Source organism: Nilaparvata lugens, chromosome 2, assembly GCF_014356525.2.
Source record: "Nilaparvata lugens isolate BPH chromosome 2, ASM1435652v1, whole genome shotgun sequence".
Classification (NCBI taxonomy): Eukaryota; Metazoa; Arthropoda; class Insecta; order Hemiptera; family Delphacidae; genus Nilaparvata; species Nilaparvata lugens.
In genome coordinates, this window is record NC_052505.1 from 17,272,330 (window position 1) to 17,289,853 (window position 17,524).

The 17,524-nt window shown below is 31.6% G+C and overlaps 1 protein-coding gene across 1 annotated transcript in view; it reads right to left on the reverse strand.

Annotated features, from left to right (window-relative positions):
• Window positions 1–1,020: 1,020 nt before the first annotated feature.
• Window positions 1,021–17,524, reverse strand: part of LOC120349809 (patj homolog) — a 41,050-nt gene continuing 24,546 nt past the window's right edge. The window contains 3 exon segments of the mRNA XM_039420711.1: window positions 1,021–1,164; window positions 2,897–2,995; window positions 16,232–16,468. Coding sequence (XP_039276645.1) covers window positions 1,042–1,164; window positions 2,897–2,995; window positions 16,232–16,468 — 459 coding nt within the window. The 3' untranslated portion in view covers window positions 1,021–1,041.

Genomic DNA, 17,524 nt, shown 5'->3' on the forward strand with positions numbered 1-17,524 from the left:
GGCGCAGGTGGTTTCAAAATACTTGTCAAACTGTCAATTTTATGGTAGGGTATTGGATTGAAATAAACTGAAAAACGTGTAGTTACAATAGAAATTCATTAGCAGAAAATGAGTTGTTAGTTTTTGAAAATTACACCCATCAAATGACTTCCTTCTCGAGTAAGGCATTTTTGGAGTCAGTGATTAACGATCTAAGCCAGGAATTGATAACCACCATACTCACAACATGGAACCAATAAGTGGTTCCAGCAAGACAGGGCAATTGCACATACAATATCAATGAAAGCTGTACGCGCTGTTCCCTGGCCGTTTGAATTCCCATAATGGAGATTTCCATTGGTCCTACCGCTTTTCGGACCCCATGGTAAGTTTAGTTTTTCTTTTGAAGCTATCAAAAAGCAAGGTTCTACATGAACAAACCTCGGAGCATTCAGGAGTTGAAGGCAGCAATTCACAAAGAAATCACATCAATTCCTGGTGATGTGCTAGAACGGGCAATGGGAACGTTATCACCGACTCCAAGAATGCGTCACTCGAGAAGTGGGGCATTTGATGGATACTATGGCCTTTGGCCTACATTTTTATAAATTGAGATTGAATATTATTAATAAGTTATATTTCTACATTGTTAAAAAAAAAAATCTAGCAACGTTGCAGAGCTAGGAAAGGATATCGCTATCTGCTTTGTCATATGGACAAGGATAGCAACACCAATGTCAATCGAATATTGCACATTATAACGTGGACCTTACTATATACTACAGGGTGATCAAGAAGTCCCTCCGCAGTGAACTATATACTAAAAAAAAACACTCTATAACTCAAAAACAAATATTTATAACAATAGCAAGGTGTTAATCTATTAAACCTACGTGTACCATCATTACAGTAGAGGGGGGGAAAGTGGGAGTAACTTCTCGAACGAGCTTCTAAACAGAACACAATCTTCAGGTAAAACAGAACGCAGGTACTGCGCAGAGACTTTTTGATTGCCCGGTATATCTTTGCATGTATTGTTTAATAATTCTCTAGAAAAAACGTTCACCATACTTGGCAATTCAAACATTTGAATGCAATACTTACCAATTCATCGTTGCTCAATTGGTCATCCGTGTTCAAATCTTCAATAGGAGGTAGAGTAGTTGGAAGAGCGGGGGGAATATCCTTGAAAAAAAAATAACTTCAATCAGAACAATTTCTAAACTTGCTCAAACAAGTTAAACTAACACTAATAATGTATTTTATGAAAAGCTGGATTTTTAAATTTACATGCTGTTATAATAAATTTGCTGTAGTCTAGACAACGTGGAAACAATGTGTCTAGACCAAAACAAAGTTTTCATTCTTTTCATTTAATTTTTCAGTAAATGGAGACTGCTCTAATCTACCAAAATTTTCCAGGAGTATTTTCTGTCATAGAGGTTCATAATGGAGCTGTTTTATTATCCTGAGCTTTTTATGAGCCCTGAAGGTATACAAATCAATGTGTAGAATATATAACGAGACATTTTTATAATATTATAAAGCTGCGTTTACACCAAAGTTATTAACTAAATTTTAATAACTTGATCCTTATAGATTCTATTAGATTGAACATAACTTATCATACACTTGATGAACATATGTGTTTGTTAAGTCCCGTTCAATCTAATAGAATCTATAAGGATCAAGTTATTAACATTTTGTTAATAACTTTAGTGTAGGCCTAAACCCAGCTAAAGGGTATGATCACATTGGATGCGTGTATGAGCAAGTGCACGTCAGATCTTGCATGAGCCGAAAAACGAAGCCTGGAAAGAGCCATACTAACACGTTTTTACGTGCATGCAACTGCTCACACTGAACGCAATCAAGTGCATGCGTTTAGTGTGAGTGTTTCTATTGCTCGTTCCTTAGTTTGTTTTTCATGTGCGCGCTTGATCATGCATAACCAAGTGTGCACTTGCACATATACGAATCCAATATAATTACACCTTAATAATGCCACTCTATGAAGTTTTAAGCAAAAACTAAGATTCAGATTTCCTTCAAGTTTGAACTCATATTGAAGCACGTACATTTTTATAGATCGATGTATCACATCATCGTACATTTTTATGTAAAACTAACCGTCAGGCTCGCTTCACTCGCCATATCCGTCTAGCCAGGGGACTTCGCCCCCTAACCCCCCGACTGGATCGTCCAAAAATGAAATCAGCGGGATCGCTTCGCTCGCCTGCATTTTTCATTTGAGCATGCTTCATTCCATCAGAAAGTCAAATTACTACCTCGCTCGATTCAATCACCGATTAATTTCAATTATTTAGTGCAGGGTGGAAAACTTCGTTAGGATATTATGAGAATTAAAACAAAAAAAAACCGCTAATTTTGAGCGTATCTTTGGTCTTACTTCAAATTTCTTCTAACACAACATTATTACACACTAGCTTAGCTTCTGTACTAAATTTGAACAATTTCTGTTCATTTATTCTCGATAAATCTGAGAAAAAGCAAAAAAAAACCGCTGGGAAAACGCTAATTTTGGGCGTATCTTTGACGTTATTGCAAATTCCTTCTAACACAACAGTATTACACCCTAGCTGAGCTTCTGTACTAAATTTGAACATTTTCTGTTCATTTGTTCTCGATAAAGCTGAGAAAACGCTAAAAAAGCTGGAAAACGCAGATTTTGGGCGTATCTTTGGAAATTTTTCCAAATCCGTTCTAAGTGCGCCTCTAAAGGGCCAACTGAACATACCTACCAAATTTGAACGTTTTTGGTCCGGTAGATTTTTAGTTCTGCGAGTGAGTGAGTGAGTCAGTCAGTGAGTGCCATTTCGCTTTTATATATATAGTGGGATTCATATTTGAATCATGTTTTCTATTTATTCCATTATACTGATCTTATATTATTTACCTCATCATCTTCAATGTCTGAGGGCAGTGACCCCGAACAGCTGTACATGGAATGATCATCAAGAGTTGGAGTTGCTTGACTCAATCCCTCAACGAATTCCTGAAAATTGTCCAAAATAAATTGAAAATAAATACTTCCTACCAGTTCAACTCAAATTAAATAAATGATCTATCAACAACAATGATATTAAACAAGAATTGTTCCTTTTGAGTATCAACTAGATACTGCAATACATAATTTCTACATGAAATTATACGGTATTAAAGTGAAATAGAATAAATATTGTCAATTCCACATCATTTATTTGAGCCAAACTGAAGGTTCACTGTACTTAAGGCATCATAAGCGGTCTTTTTTGGTTAGACTATGTGATGACCACTGATGATGATGCCTTAAGAGCATTGAAACATTAATTTGGCTCAAATAAATTACGTGAAACCTTGATATGGAAGAATTACAAAAGATCTCTCTTCATAGAGTAAATTTCAATTAAGCCAGTATAGGCCTAATTGACTATCTGATGTATGTTTAGAAGAACTTGGTTCCTTCACACTATAAGCTATTTGGTGTGAGTTTAGAAGCACTTAGTTCCTTTACACTTTAATACATCATTTACAGATAATTTTAAAAGGATAAAATTCTTTTTGAATCTATAGTATATTCGAATATTGGTCCACACTACTTGTTTTCACACATTATAACTTCATATAATATATATATATACAAACATGGTACAGTCAAGAAACCAAGTTCTTTAAAAAAAACCTACAATAATCTAACCTATCCACTTTCTCTATACACCTGAGTGCCCTATTTTGAATCTTGAACAGTCTGTCCAAATTTTATTGAGATGAATTAGCCCATACTAAAAATACGAGTAGCATGCTCAATATATGATTGCATAAGACCAAGATAAGCAGTTAACAGTATTTTTTCATAATTCAACCTAGCAAGCTGCCGCAAGACAGCTTGATTACATCCCAGGTAAAATGTTATTACATATCTCCTCAAAGTAAGGATTCCATGTTAATTTCCTGTCAAATACAACTCCCAAGAACGCTACAATCTCTTATTGGTCCATCTCATTTTCCTTTACAAACACGTTCATTGCTCTATCCTCTATTGAATTATATTTGCTTTAAAATTGAAATTTTATAAGGATAATTTTCTGAGCCTGAATAATTTTCTAGCTGAACTTACCAGAAGATCCAAAATAGGAACTGAACTGAAGCCTTAACAATTTTCTGAAGCTGAATTAACGTAAGGGCACTGCGATATAGTGATGTTTAAAAATAACATTATAAATGCTGTCTTCAAATGCTGATTAGAATTATTTTGATGAAACTTTGCTCTAATAAACATTGAGAAAATCAGCCATCTCTGCACCATCCTGTCTGTACTAGGCGAGACTTCAGAATTTTTAATAATTTCTTTTAAAATATTTTTCACAAAAACTCGTAATTTAATTTCTTATACATATACTACTGTACCTATTAAACTGATGTAGATTACTCATATACTATGATCAAATTCATGTTTGCATACTGAGTTCTTCTTGTACGGTCATAAGCACTCATTTTTTTCATGAAAAAAGGGTAGGTACTTCAATTTTTTTATTTTTTTCATAAACTTGAACACTCGTTTTTATATTTTATTCGTAGAAACAGCTTAGCCGACCAGTATAGGCTCTCAATTGTTCATTTTTCAAATACCCTCAGATGTCAGATTGAATGTTATTAATTGAAAACTAGCTAGTCAAGTTGTATCATGTTTTATAATCTGAAAGCACACCTCTACATTAAAGTTTACACAATTTAAAATTTGGTTCTTCAACTTCACAACTTCACTAATAATCTTTTTGAGCAGTGCAATAATTCACTGGATGTAATAATACTAGTCTCAATAAGCTGCTGAATGTATCAAAATTGTTTCTTTCCTCTCTGTTAGAATCTGAATATGTGATTCTGGTTAGCGCACAGGCATTTGTCCTTGCAGACCATCTTCGAAGAAGCTAGTCTATTCATTATATTGTTGTTGTTTTTTGTTCTTTTCATTGATACTGTCTTTGAGAAGGCTACATGAGATTTTCATTTTTTAATTTACATTTTGTTTTTAATGAATAACTTTTTGTCTTCCTGTTAATATAGTTGTGTAAACAGTAACCTTTCTTGTAATTTGTCTCTGAAAACACAGCTCTTATTTTCTAGTGTGTTTCATGTACCATAAGTCTCAATTAACTGTTACAGCTACGAATAATCTTAAAATGACTAATAGGCCTCTATCACATTAGGACACCAGGCTGAGTCACCAGTGGGAAACCAATTGTCTGAGGGAGTCATGGGTTCTTATTGCGTTTATTACACTACTAGGGACACCAGATTTTGGTGACCGGCTGGTGTCTCACTCAGGCCACCGCTGGGACATCAGTATTGACATATATGATCTCTGGTATCCCACTGGCGAATTAGCCTGGTCGCCTGGTGTCCTAATGTAGTACTAGCCATAAATAAATAGCTAGTGTGAGAAGAAATTTATATTGTACATCTGGAATAAATTTTTGAATAAATAAGACGCAGCAAAATGGTAGTTTCTCCATCAGGTGACGCTTTTTTTAAAAGATTTCTTGCAACTTCTTATGAGGAATTATGATTTATAATAATATGTCTGATCTATATGATTGAGTCTATTACCTCTTGATCTGAAAATAACATGTCTGATCTATATGATTAAGTCTAGTTACTATGGTCAAATAATACCTCTTGCCTGTAATAATTTCCAATTAGTAAAATACAAAAAAATTGAAACTTATTACTCAGCGGCATCGCTAACACCCAAATAGTGCGTCTTGTAAAGTAAACGATAAAATTTAAAAAGTTCATTCAAATCAATATTCTAACGATTTCACAAAGTGACTGTGTAAATTGATTTGTTTCATATCCTCCAGAATAAATTTTTCTAGAGAATATTCATATTTCTCAAGTGGCTCATTTTCCTCTAATGAATGTATTCGAGTAAATCATTGAAACCTAGAGATTTAACGAAGTTCAAATTAATAAACTATAAAGAATCTATTTCAATCTATTTATTTTTAGTTTCTTCTTTACCAAGTAGAATTAGTATCTTCATATCTTCTTTACTAAGTGGCTTTTATGTGCTTTAGCAACAAGAATACTATAGGCCAACCTACCGCAGTCTATTCTTTACCGGAGTTGAGTGAAATCATCTGAAGAAATCTTGAGGCTAACATTTTTTATGCAATCACTCGTGTTGACACCTCATACATATTTCATTGTTGGATAGTTGTAAAACTCAATTAATTTTTTGTATAACTGGTTCCACGATCCAACAGATCAATTCAACAAACTTTAATCATAGTTTGGTCTCAATGAACAAGAATAATACTCTCAACAAGTGATTTACGATCCAAATATGATAAGTTTTGTACAAAAGTCCGTAATCTTCAGTTATTTACTTTTCTGACAGTAGTAGATAGAGCTCCAATTTGTTATCTCTGCTTCCAGTAGATTGCACAGAAAAATTACAGCATATTTTCGCTTGCAATATACAATTTTTGTAATGAATAGTCATGAGTTTTGAACAAAAGTTCATCATTTCCAGTTATTTACTTCTTTGGCAGAGCTCCAATTTGTTATCTCTGCTTCCAGTAGATTGCACAGCAAACATATAGCCTATTTTTGCATGCAATATACAATTTTTGTAATGAATCAAGTCATGAGTTTTGAACAAAAGTCCATTATTTCCAGTTCTTTACTTATCTGACAGTAGTAGATAGAGCTCAAATTTGTTATCTCTGCTTCCAGTAGATTGCACAGAAACATTACAGCATATTTTCGCTTGCAATATACAATTTTTGCAATGAATAAAGTCATGAGTTTTGAACAAAGTCCATCATTTCCAGTTCTTTACTTCTCTGACAGTAGAAAGAGCTCCAATTTGATATCTCTGCTTCGAGTAGATTGTATAGAAAAAATATATACTGTACTATCATCACTTGCAATATAGAATTTTGTAATGAATAAAATTTATGTTAACTCAATAAATGCGGTCCTGGAGTGATAATCACTCAATATTCAATAACAATTGTAGTATTACTTGATAAACAAGAAGAGAATCTCATGAATAATTTTATATCAAATCATAAAATATAAAATTGAACAAGTTGAGTTAGCTGATTCCAGTTCTAGTAAATAATTTTGTTGCTAAGACTAAAAGGGTAGAGATTCAATACACAAATGCACAATCCGTCAGCCACATTGCCTTTTAACAATAAAATTAAAATAAATGAATCAATCTACATCGATTCTAATTGCAACTGATCGATCAATCATTATTGAATGAATATTGATGTGAGAAAATTTCGTTACAATGATGCTTTTTGGCAATGAAAACATTTCCGGTTTGTATTTGTGTTTTGAAATGTTTTGAAGGAGAACGAGTCAGGTCAAGAATAGAAATAAAACAAGCATATTCTTCTTTCATAAATTTAGACGCTTTTATTTAACCCCAAAGTAATAGCAATATTTAATATAAATTCATATAATACAATATCCCGGACACATACATATATAAAAGCAACATTCATTACCATACATTGCAATTCTGTAATGTGTGTTGTCTGGTAACTGAACTAAACTGAACTGAACTTAGGCCTAACAGCATACGGATCGGCTTTTGTGTATAAAATGCAATACCCTGGTATACTGTGCTAGACAAACTAATACTTGAATCTTCAAAAAATGCTCTCATAACGACAATTTTCATTTATACTTACATGTCATATAAAAATGGAATGTTGAAGAAATTTATGGAAAGTAAGAAAAAAGGAGTGAATTCATCTATCGGAATGGATTAACGCTCATGCATTCATTTGCAGAATGATAAATTATTGAAGCTTGAGATGCATTAAGAGAGAAGGACTAGCTGTTAATAATAATTTAAACTACAAAATTATGCATGGGATGAATTCTTTAAAATTTTAAGAATAAAAGCAAAATATACACGATGAGTTCAATATTCTACATGTCAAAAAACGCGCTGAATATTTTCATTTGTCAGGAACCAGTAATAGAAAATATTACATTCACACTGTTTGCACAGTTTCAGTTTAAATAAATTTTCCTTCTAAACTGGATTAAATCCATATCAAGTCTCGTTCGTTATAATGTGGTTTATTTCAAGTTTAAGCCATCAACTAATTAAATTCAGTTTGAGCTTTGACTGTGCAAACGGCCCTTTAATGTCAATAATTTGATATTAAAACTTTCACTAAGTTTGAGAGTTCTTTGATCTCATGCATAATTTTATCATTACAATCAAAATGATTATATAATTTGCTGATAAACGACTCACCTTTGAAGAATTCCAATAAATAAAACAGAGCATACAAAGACATTCAACTATTCCAAATACTGTTCATTTCTACATCATTATATTAGTATGTTTAGCACAACAACATAAAAAATACAGTATCAACTTAGATATTAAACAGAAATATTCAAAAACCCAATTACAGTAATAAAGTAAAGTACAATTACTGTGGAATAATGGTCATTCAGTGATACCTGAATTTCTTATGGAGTTGATTTTTAATAACCAATTGAAGAGGACTTTTGATAATTATGAGGCATTTCGCCTCATATAAAATCATATAGCATTTAAACTTGGATTTAATAACAAAAGTTATCATTTTCTTGTTTGTTTGATTAGAAAAGTGATAAATAATGATCAAGATGAACCCAATTCTCAATAAAAAGTAGATACAGTACTTCTATTAATCATAGATAATATTGATAATTATTCAAGTATCATAATTAATTATATTGATAATAGCCACCAGATATCTGAACAACCATGAAATCTTCCATTATCATTAATTAGTAAACTATCCTTTTAAAACATCATAGCAAAAGTCATACAAGGCTACCTTATACAATATATATATATAATTTGATAAACAATGGAATGTTTTCAACACAATTAATAAAGTACAATACTTATTCTAAACCATTAAAATAAATACAAAAAATAGAATATATAAAAATTTGATAACAATATTCACAAAGATTGATGTGAACCTCAAACCAGTATCATTGAGACTTCCAATTAAACCATTGTAAGTATAACAGCGATGAAGCAATAATTTAACTCAATTTATCCAGGTGGAGAATGAATATCAAGTACTTTAGGCCATACTTGGAAATTTAGAAAATGGAATAAACTATCATCACAAAAAAAAAAGATTCAGGAAAAAATTGAGTGTAAGAGTGTAGACAATATTTTTCATTTTCAGGAGAAAAATTACTGTCCCAGAAAAACTGTATTCTTGGCATATTCACCAATAAATCATTGGAATGAGAACCAATAATTTTACTTCTTGATAACATAATTGATAAACCTCAGTTGAAGAACTGGAAGCTCTAAATCTTAGGTATTCATATTAGTTCTTCAGTAATTAATATCATAGCTAGTATTCAAGAAATAAAAATAGAAATCTAAGTTCCCTTTTTTAAAAAATCAAGAGTATCTCTAACATGAAAAGACAATTAGTATTCAAGTTAATTTCAGTATATTTAAAAAGAATTCTGAGGAATTATCAGAGAAACTTCTGAAAGTAATTCTAGCCATAGAACGCAAGTTATAATAACTTATATCTTAGAAAAGTTATTATGCTATCTGTTAAAACATTAATTAATGCTAAAAACAACACAGCATTAATGAATGATAATTATTTTAAAGAAGAAAGAAAACCTTTCTTAGAACAAATAATTGAGGTATAACATCAATGAAGTCACCAATTTTGCTTAAAACGTTAAAATGAAAATAATGGAATTTAAGAGAAAAATTGTTAGGTTTATGTTAGAGAAGAATAATTGAGATTAAAGTATTTGGCCATCTGAAGATTGACAAAAAATTATTATAGAATTGCCCGGTAATTTTTTAAAAATTTGTAATCTAGATAAATACAACATTCAGACTACATTTTACTGTGTTACTTTCAACCATGAGTACGTTATTTCGACCAGATAATTTGAGTTCTGCACTACACATTAAATATTAAACTTCTAAATTAGAATTGAACCAAAAATATTAATTTGAACATCCAATACATGCAAGTACATTAAACATTGACTATCAATAACATTGGTACTTTCATTGATTAAATATATTACTCCTAATTCACATGTAGGGATAAACAACATTATAAATGATTTAGAATAAACTACGAATGGGCATATTATATGAATTTCGATGTAGCTAGTTACAATATTATTAGAGCAAATTGCTATTACATGTATAACAGTTATGTGGATTATTCATGATAAACATAATACTGTTCTATCAAGTAATTAGAATTAGCATTCTAGTTACCTGGTGTTTTACAAAATGTAATTGATAACAACAATTACAAATATTCTTTTACTGAAATAATGGTGGTAATCGAAATATTGTTTATCAAGTGCATAAAAATCTTCACATTCACAACATATTTTCATTATTAAAAATGGAATGTGTATACTATTTTTCTTTAATCTTAATTGGTCCTTACTTCGTTCATATTGATGAATCAATTTTCACAGATTGTATAACTGGAAACATAACATACTTGAACACCCGTTCATTCCAAATTGACGTATCATTTGTATTGAAATTTATAAGGATATAGGTAGATTCTGAGATATAGTATAGATTAAGAAATTCTTATCCTAGAACTGAATAATACAACTATCAATAAGTGAACAATACACTTGAAACATAGACTTTCCTACTGATGACTGACATATTAAATTCTAATGGGGTGATAACAACTATCACGAACGAAGGATAATTAAAGATAATAGACTATTTCAACTGGTACCGTACTACAAAAGAATAATATTAATACTGTAGAAGACTATTTGCTTTACTACATTGTAAAGGTTTTTCACAATATTAAATACCGGACCATACATTTGGAATGGAATATTAGAACAGTCATCAAACTATCATAATGAAAAGCACATTACAAAAATATAAAACTACAATTTGAATGTGCATACCAATCTCATATTTTTTTCTAAATTTAATACTGAGCTTAGAAAAAGCGAAACCCGTAAAGATTGTTTCAAGAAAAAGTGATTGGTATATCATGGATGGATAGAGGTACAGTGTTCAGTGTTTTCTTATAAAAATGAGACGGTGCAAGACAGTAAGAGGTCTTTCTACCCTGAAGGCCTTTCCCGAGAACGGAACCATTGATTATGAAAGCTTCATTTCAAGGGGTCCTACCAACAATACATTGAAAATAAATCAGAAAACAAGTTGGCAACTTCTAATACTTTAATCCTTGCAAAATGAGTAGGCCTGTGATTAGTAATTGAATACTCTGAAATTATCAACTCTTTACTATCCGGATACTCTCACTTCATCATTCTATTTTTGGTAATAATTTCAAGTTCAAGTTTCAAGTTTTTACTGGGCCAGTTGAACATAGAAGTTACATATAGCCAAGTCACATAGCGTGACAGCCACTCAATCGATTGAAACTGCCATTCAAGTTGGATTAAAGAGATTCTTATAAATCATAATAATACTGTAATAATTAAGTAGGTATAGAAGTGCTCTGTGGTGAATATATTTGATAAATACAATAGGTTTTCATGTTGTGATCAGTAGATTAATCCATATGATAGATAGCTTTTGTTTCAAAGTTCTCATTCACTCTCGCAGTAAGCTAAATCATAATTTCGGAGCAGAGTAATTTACTGAATATGCTGAAGAACACTCTAACAAGATTGAAGATCTCAAATGTAGGCCCCATCAATATCAATCTATATCTTTAAAAATAACACTAATTTTTGGCGAATATTGCACGAAACTGAGCTTCATTTCTTAAGGCCAAGATTTTCATTTATGAATAAAAATATCACCATCCTAATTTTAGATAAACAAATGCATTACTATTGTTAATCAACCTACACGTCAGTGTTAAAATTGAAAACGTTAAAAATATAATTTGTTGACTTTTGATTTACTCGTATTTTCTGAGCCAGCTATCTCGTTTCTTTACTTTATGGGCACTCAAACTATTTATAAGAGTCTGTAAAATGGATCAAACTAGGATTAAGAAAAGTAAGCTAAAACTTTCTGTTATAAAATTCAACGATTTAAAATAGCTCACTCTATTACAAACGTTAGCCTATATTTTCCAACTTTTGACATATATTTTGATGCTAGACGTATTGGATTAGAAGAATAAATCCTTACAGTTTGGAAAATATGAGCGTTTTTAGTTACAGTGTTTGCGATGCTTGATAATTTTCAGTATATAAATATGTTCTCTGATGAGTTTATTGTTATTGAGTAGAATGATTGTCTTATCAAATGCAAATTGTTTGGTTTTCCAGAAATTGAATAAAAATTCATTAATACAAAATCTATACAGCTACTCAGATCTCATTCCACTTGAAAGCATTTCTATCATAGAAATTCTAAAAATAAAAATTTCGTTAAAATTTTCATGTTGAAAAAAATGCAGTTTATATGAGTCTACACAATAAGTTACTGCAGTTTTCACGGCTGATCTCAACCGATACTGAATTTATTGATGGAAAATGAATTCTAATGTAACAACAATCGCTTAAATTATCTTCCATTTATTTTGATGCGAATTGCAAATGGCCAACGATACAGTAGACATGCCATTAACTGATATACTTTATTACACCGAATTAGCTTGAAATAGTCTACATGAATTGTCTTTAACAAATTTTAAAATGATAAATTGACATGCCTAGTTCTACTAAACTTCTAGTTCTTATACGATTAATAAAAAACACCAATATCTACTACAAACAAGACGAATAAAATATTTGTTTGTAAGTTGAAGAAACAGATCATTAAAAATTTGACTATAATTCAGGTGCTTGTAAATTTTGTAAACTCGGTCACTAATTTAACCTGAATTTTGTGCAGTACATATCAACATCTATCTATAATAAATATCACTATTCAATATGTACGTAAAACATTTCAAGTGAGAACTTGATTGCACGAATCTTGCACAATTTATCTCATCAAACTTTTTGTAGATTTTTTTAATAAAACATGACATGTGAATCAATTCAAGTTCACAAAAATTAAATTCGAACCACTCCTGCTTGTGAATATTTCACAAATTACATTATGCTTTGGATTGAAAGCTTCAATTAAGCTATTACAAATATATGCTTAAAATATTTTTGTGAGAGAAATTTTAAAGTTTACTTATTAAATTAAACAAATATACTTCATGAGTCATCCACATAAATTGGGTGGATTATTCAATATTATAGTCATCGTAATAAGTACTTGTGCAATCGAGTTTTTATCCATCGTTTACTAAAAAGTTTGTGATTTGAACTCAACCACTAAATTTTGATCAAAATAGCAGATTTGTGATAAAACTTGTTCTTTGAGAATATGAATATACGAATTGAACAACAACTCTTATATTTTATTCAATAAAACAAAAAATATAAAAGTAAGAAATCGATTGTAATAAATTGTAATTACTTGACGTGTAAAATACTGCTATTTCGGTCAGAAGATTTTGATTGATAACTTATAAAAAAGACAGATCTGTCTCTTGAAGATAGTTTCAAAAGTTCAAAATGTTAAATTGGAAAAGATCGATATACAATTAACTCATGTTGTATATCATGTTTTTTTGAAAATTAATAATATTAGTAACGTTATAAAACGTCAATTCTTCATGTTTTTTGAATAATGAATCGTTATTTAAATTTTATCATAATTTTTTTCATTGTAAATAATAGTATTAAATTTTTCAGCCGACACATTATCAACATTGTAAATTAGCCTATGTAAAATGGTTGGTTATTCAACTTTACAATGAAAATAAATAAGAAATGTTAAAATAATGTATCAAGTGATAATATTATAGTCGTGAGACAATTATTTATATCATGGTTTATATCTTCTTGAAATTTCTTCTTTTTGCATTAAATATTATTATTATTTCGCAGTGCTATTTCAGCTGCAGGGTGCAAGCTAAATCACACAATTAAATTCATTATTGCAATGCATTTTTTGGGAATGCACAATCTTAAATTCAGATGTTTCTAATAATGAATACTCCCAATAGGGAGCTTTAAAACCTAAAGTGAACTCCTTTTTTCTATTTTCAACTTGTTGGAGTTTTGGAAATAGGAAAACTGTGAACACTACATCAAAGAAGAACACTGGAAGCTTCTGTTCATGAAAACAGATCTCATTCATATCGTCGTTTGATAATATTATAATACAGTGATGCTGTGCGAAAAACTCTCACTGATAAATATTAATTTGTGGATTATAATTAAAATTAAATGCTTCAATATCAATCATAAGTGAGACACGATAATACTCCCTTTAAAAGTGTGTGCTGGACGTAATTTTGTGCTCTCATTACATTTGGAAGTGGGGAGATTTTCGTAACGTATCCAATAATAATTATAAATTCAGTGAAGCCTCATTATAAAGTCTAGCGGTTCAATGAAAAGTCAATTTTACATAAAGTTTAGCCCTATACTTTTTCTTTATGAGAGATAAATAATTTTTAATTTTATAAGTGAAACTTTCCTAAATAAGAAAACCATGATAAAAATGTGAAACTTGTAGAATGGTTATGTTTCATATTATGTGATTGTATCAAGTCATTAGGCTTCTTGTTAAGTGTACATCGAAACTCTCAATTATTGCCGCAGATCGATATACTCTCTACACTCTGAAAATGGGAGAAGTGCCATTAAAACGTCCGGGAACAGTCGTCACAGTAGTTGATTGAAGTTCCGTAGTATAACTTTCATTTGGATATCTCAACCACTGGTAAAAAAAATGTATTTTTGGTCAGTTGAGTACAAAACATTGATTTAATAACTAAAATTGGGAAGTTTCAACAGTAACCATTATTATTATGAGTTCAACAGCTCATAATAATAAACGTCAGAATAATAAACCATGGAAGGCATTCTGTTACAGAATAGAATTCAAAGACATGATGACGTGGCGAAATATGGACAGAAATCATCATCATCATCATCATCATCATCTTCATAAATTCTATTCTGTAACTGACTGCCTTCCATGGTTTATTCTTCTGTCGTTTATTATTATGAACTCTTGGGGTCGGTTTCCGAGTTCGGGATTTAGCCAAGTTCTAGACTTTAAACAGCTGGAGTCAGAAAATTTGCTTTCCGAAACGGTGCGTAGTCGTAATCTACGTTTAAATTAATTTTCTAAAAACTAGAAAATTGATCACAAAATAAAAGACAGAGAAAATAGTGTAAAGTTTCAGCTATTTTGAATTATTTAGGAATGTTTCATTTCGTCAAAGAAAAACGTTCCCAATTATAGAAATGAGTAAATAAAGATTTTCATAAAAACTGCGACTACGCCCAGTTTCGGAAAGCCAATTTTCTGACTCCAGCTGTTTAAAGTCTTGAACTGAGCTAAATCTCGAACTCAGAAAATTTAAAATAGTATGGCTAGTGTTATAACTTCCCAATTCTAGTTATTAAACCAATGTTTTGTACTCAACTGACCAAAAATACCATTTCTTACAAGTGGTTAAAATATCCATATTCAAGTCACACTACTTTTACCTGTTGTAAAGAAATAAAGGGTACTTGATAATTGTTTAGTGTTTCAAAAATGGGAAATAGTAGTTTTTTGTAATTATCAATGAATTAACTCAAAGACAGTTATATTGAGGCTCCACAGAAACGAGAAATCGATCAACCTTGTGTGGGTCCATTCATTGTAGCAAATGAATGAATGGTGGTTGACATCAAAGGGTCAATTCATTAATTAATTGTAGCAAACGAATGAACGATTATTATCAATGAATGAATTCAAAGACAGTTATATTGAGGCTGCACAGAAACGCGAAATTGATCAACCTAGTGTGGGTCCATTCATTCATTTTTATTGTAGCAAATGAATGAACGGTGGTTGGCATCTATGGGTTCATTCATTCATTAATTGTAGCAAACGAATGAATGAATGGTGGTTAGCAGCTATGGGTCAATTCATTCATTAATTGAAGCAAACGAATGAATGAACGGTGGTTGGCATCTATGTGTCCATTCATTCATTAATTGCAGCAAACGAATGAACGGTTGTTGACATCTATGGGTCCATTCATTCATTAATTGTAGCAAACGAATGAACGGTGGTTGGCACCTAGAAGCTCTCAGACTTGAGTAGCGAGGCCGAGCCTCCATCGGCGACATCGTTGTAGTACTCGCCGTGATGCGTGGTGGTGAAGGGTGCGGGTGCGGGGGGATCACTACTCACCTGACTGTGGCTGACCGAGTCGGGAATCGGCAACGGTTTGGCGACACCGATCCGAACGACGCCCTTGGCGGCGCCTTTCAACGCCTGCACCGCCTGGTCTAGGGACGCGTTGTCCAGGGCCGTGTCGTTCACTGAGAGCAGGCGGTCGCCTGGGATCAGACGGCCGTCTACCTGCGCCACGCCGCCTGGCACCAAGGACCGGATCACTATCACCGTCTCACTCGCGTTCATCGGGTCCTGCAACACAAGGCAATCGTGAAATTCCCACGCAAACAATAAACACTTAATAATACAGATTCAAATTTATTTCACACTCTTCTTGTATTAATTTGATGATAACCTCGACACATATATAGTGAGGTATCATTTTGTAAACCTTGAATATTGTTATATTATTGGAAATGTATGAAAAAATAATATGTAATGTTCCTGAATTTATGAATAAACTCCTCTGGATGTGTCGTCCAACATCCAGAGAAATTATTATTACTATATTGTATAGACAATAGAAATACAGTAGATAAAAACTTCTACATATTCTAATTTATTTCACACTCTATTTAAAAGAGACAGTAGAGCACCGATAATTCGGACGTCCGCTGAGTGATATGAATAATTGTAAACCCCTAAAAACCTAGCCTTATATGTATTTCAAGCGGCTAATTGGTTCAACTACGTATACATTACACAATTTTTTTCAATATGGTTTTCATCGAGTCGAAATTTATTTGAAACGATATTCTAATATCATATGACATTATATTTTAATGTCATAATTATATTATGATTATAGTGTTTTATACAATAAATGAATAATTTAACCCCAAATACTGGTATAATTGAACTGCAAACAATCGAGATGATCAGTCTTGTCAGTCAATCGAGATAAGACTGGTACTTTGTCTCTAATCATCATTTGCAATCTATGTATTTTATACTGTATAGCCCCACACAGCACTATCCATAGAGTTCCAAATCTGCTGATTGTTGGGTTCATTTCATTTGTTACATTCGAGTAAATAATATTTTACGTAAGCAGAGTTATTATATTGAAGAATTCGATAGTAATATTGGATTTAAAATAATATTATAAAATCCCTGTGTTGGGTGACTTTTCCGACATTCACTTATTGGGACATACTTCTTCATTCCAGTATCTTAGAGATAGCTACATTCATTGGATAACGCAATCCCTATGCTTTCCAAACATTCATCCTTAATAATATTCAGACTTGATCATGCACTCACAAGATAAATATTAGCAATTTGTACAATCAAAAAATACTACTACAT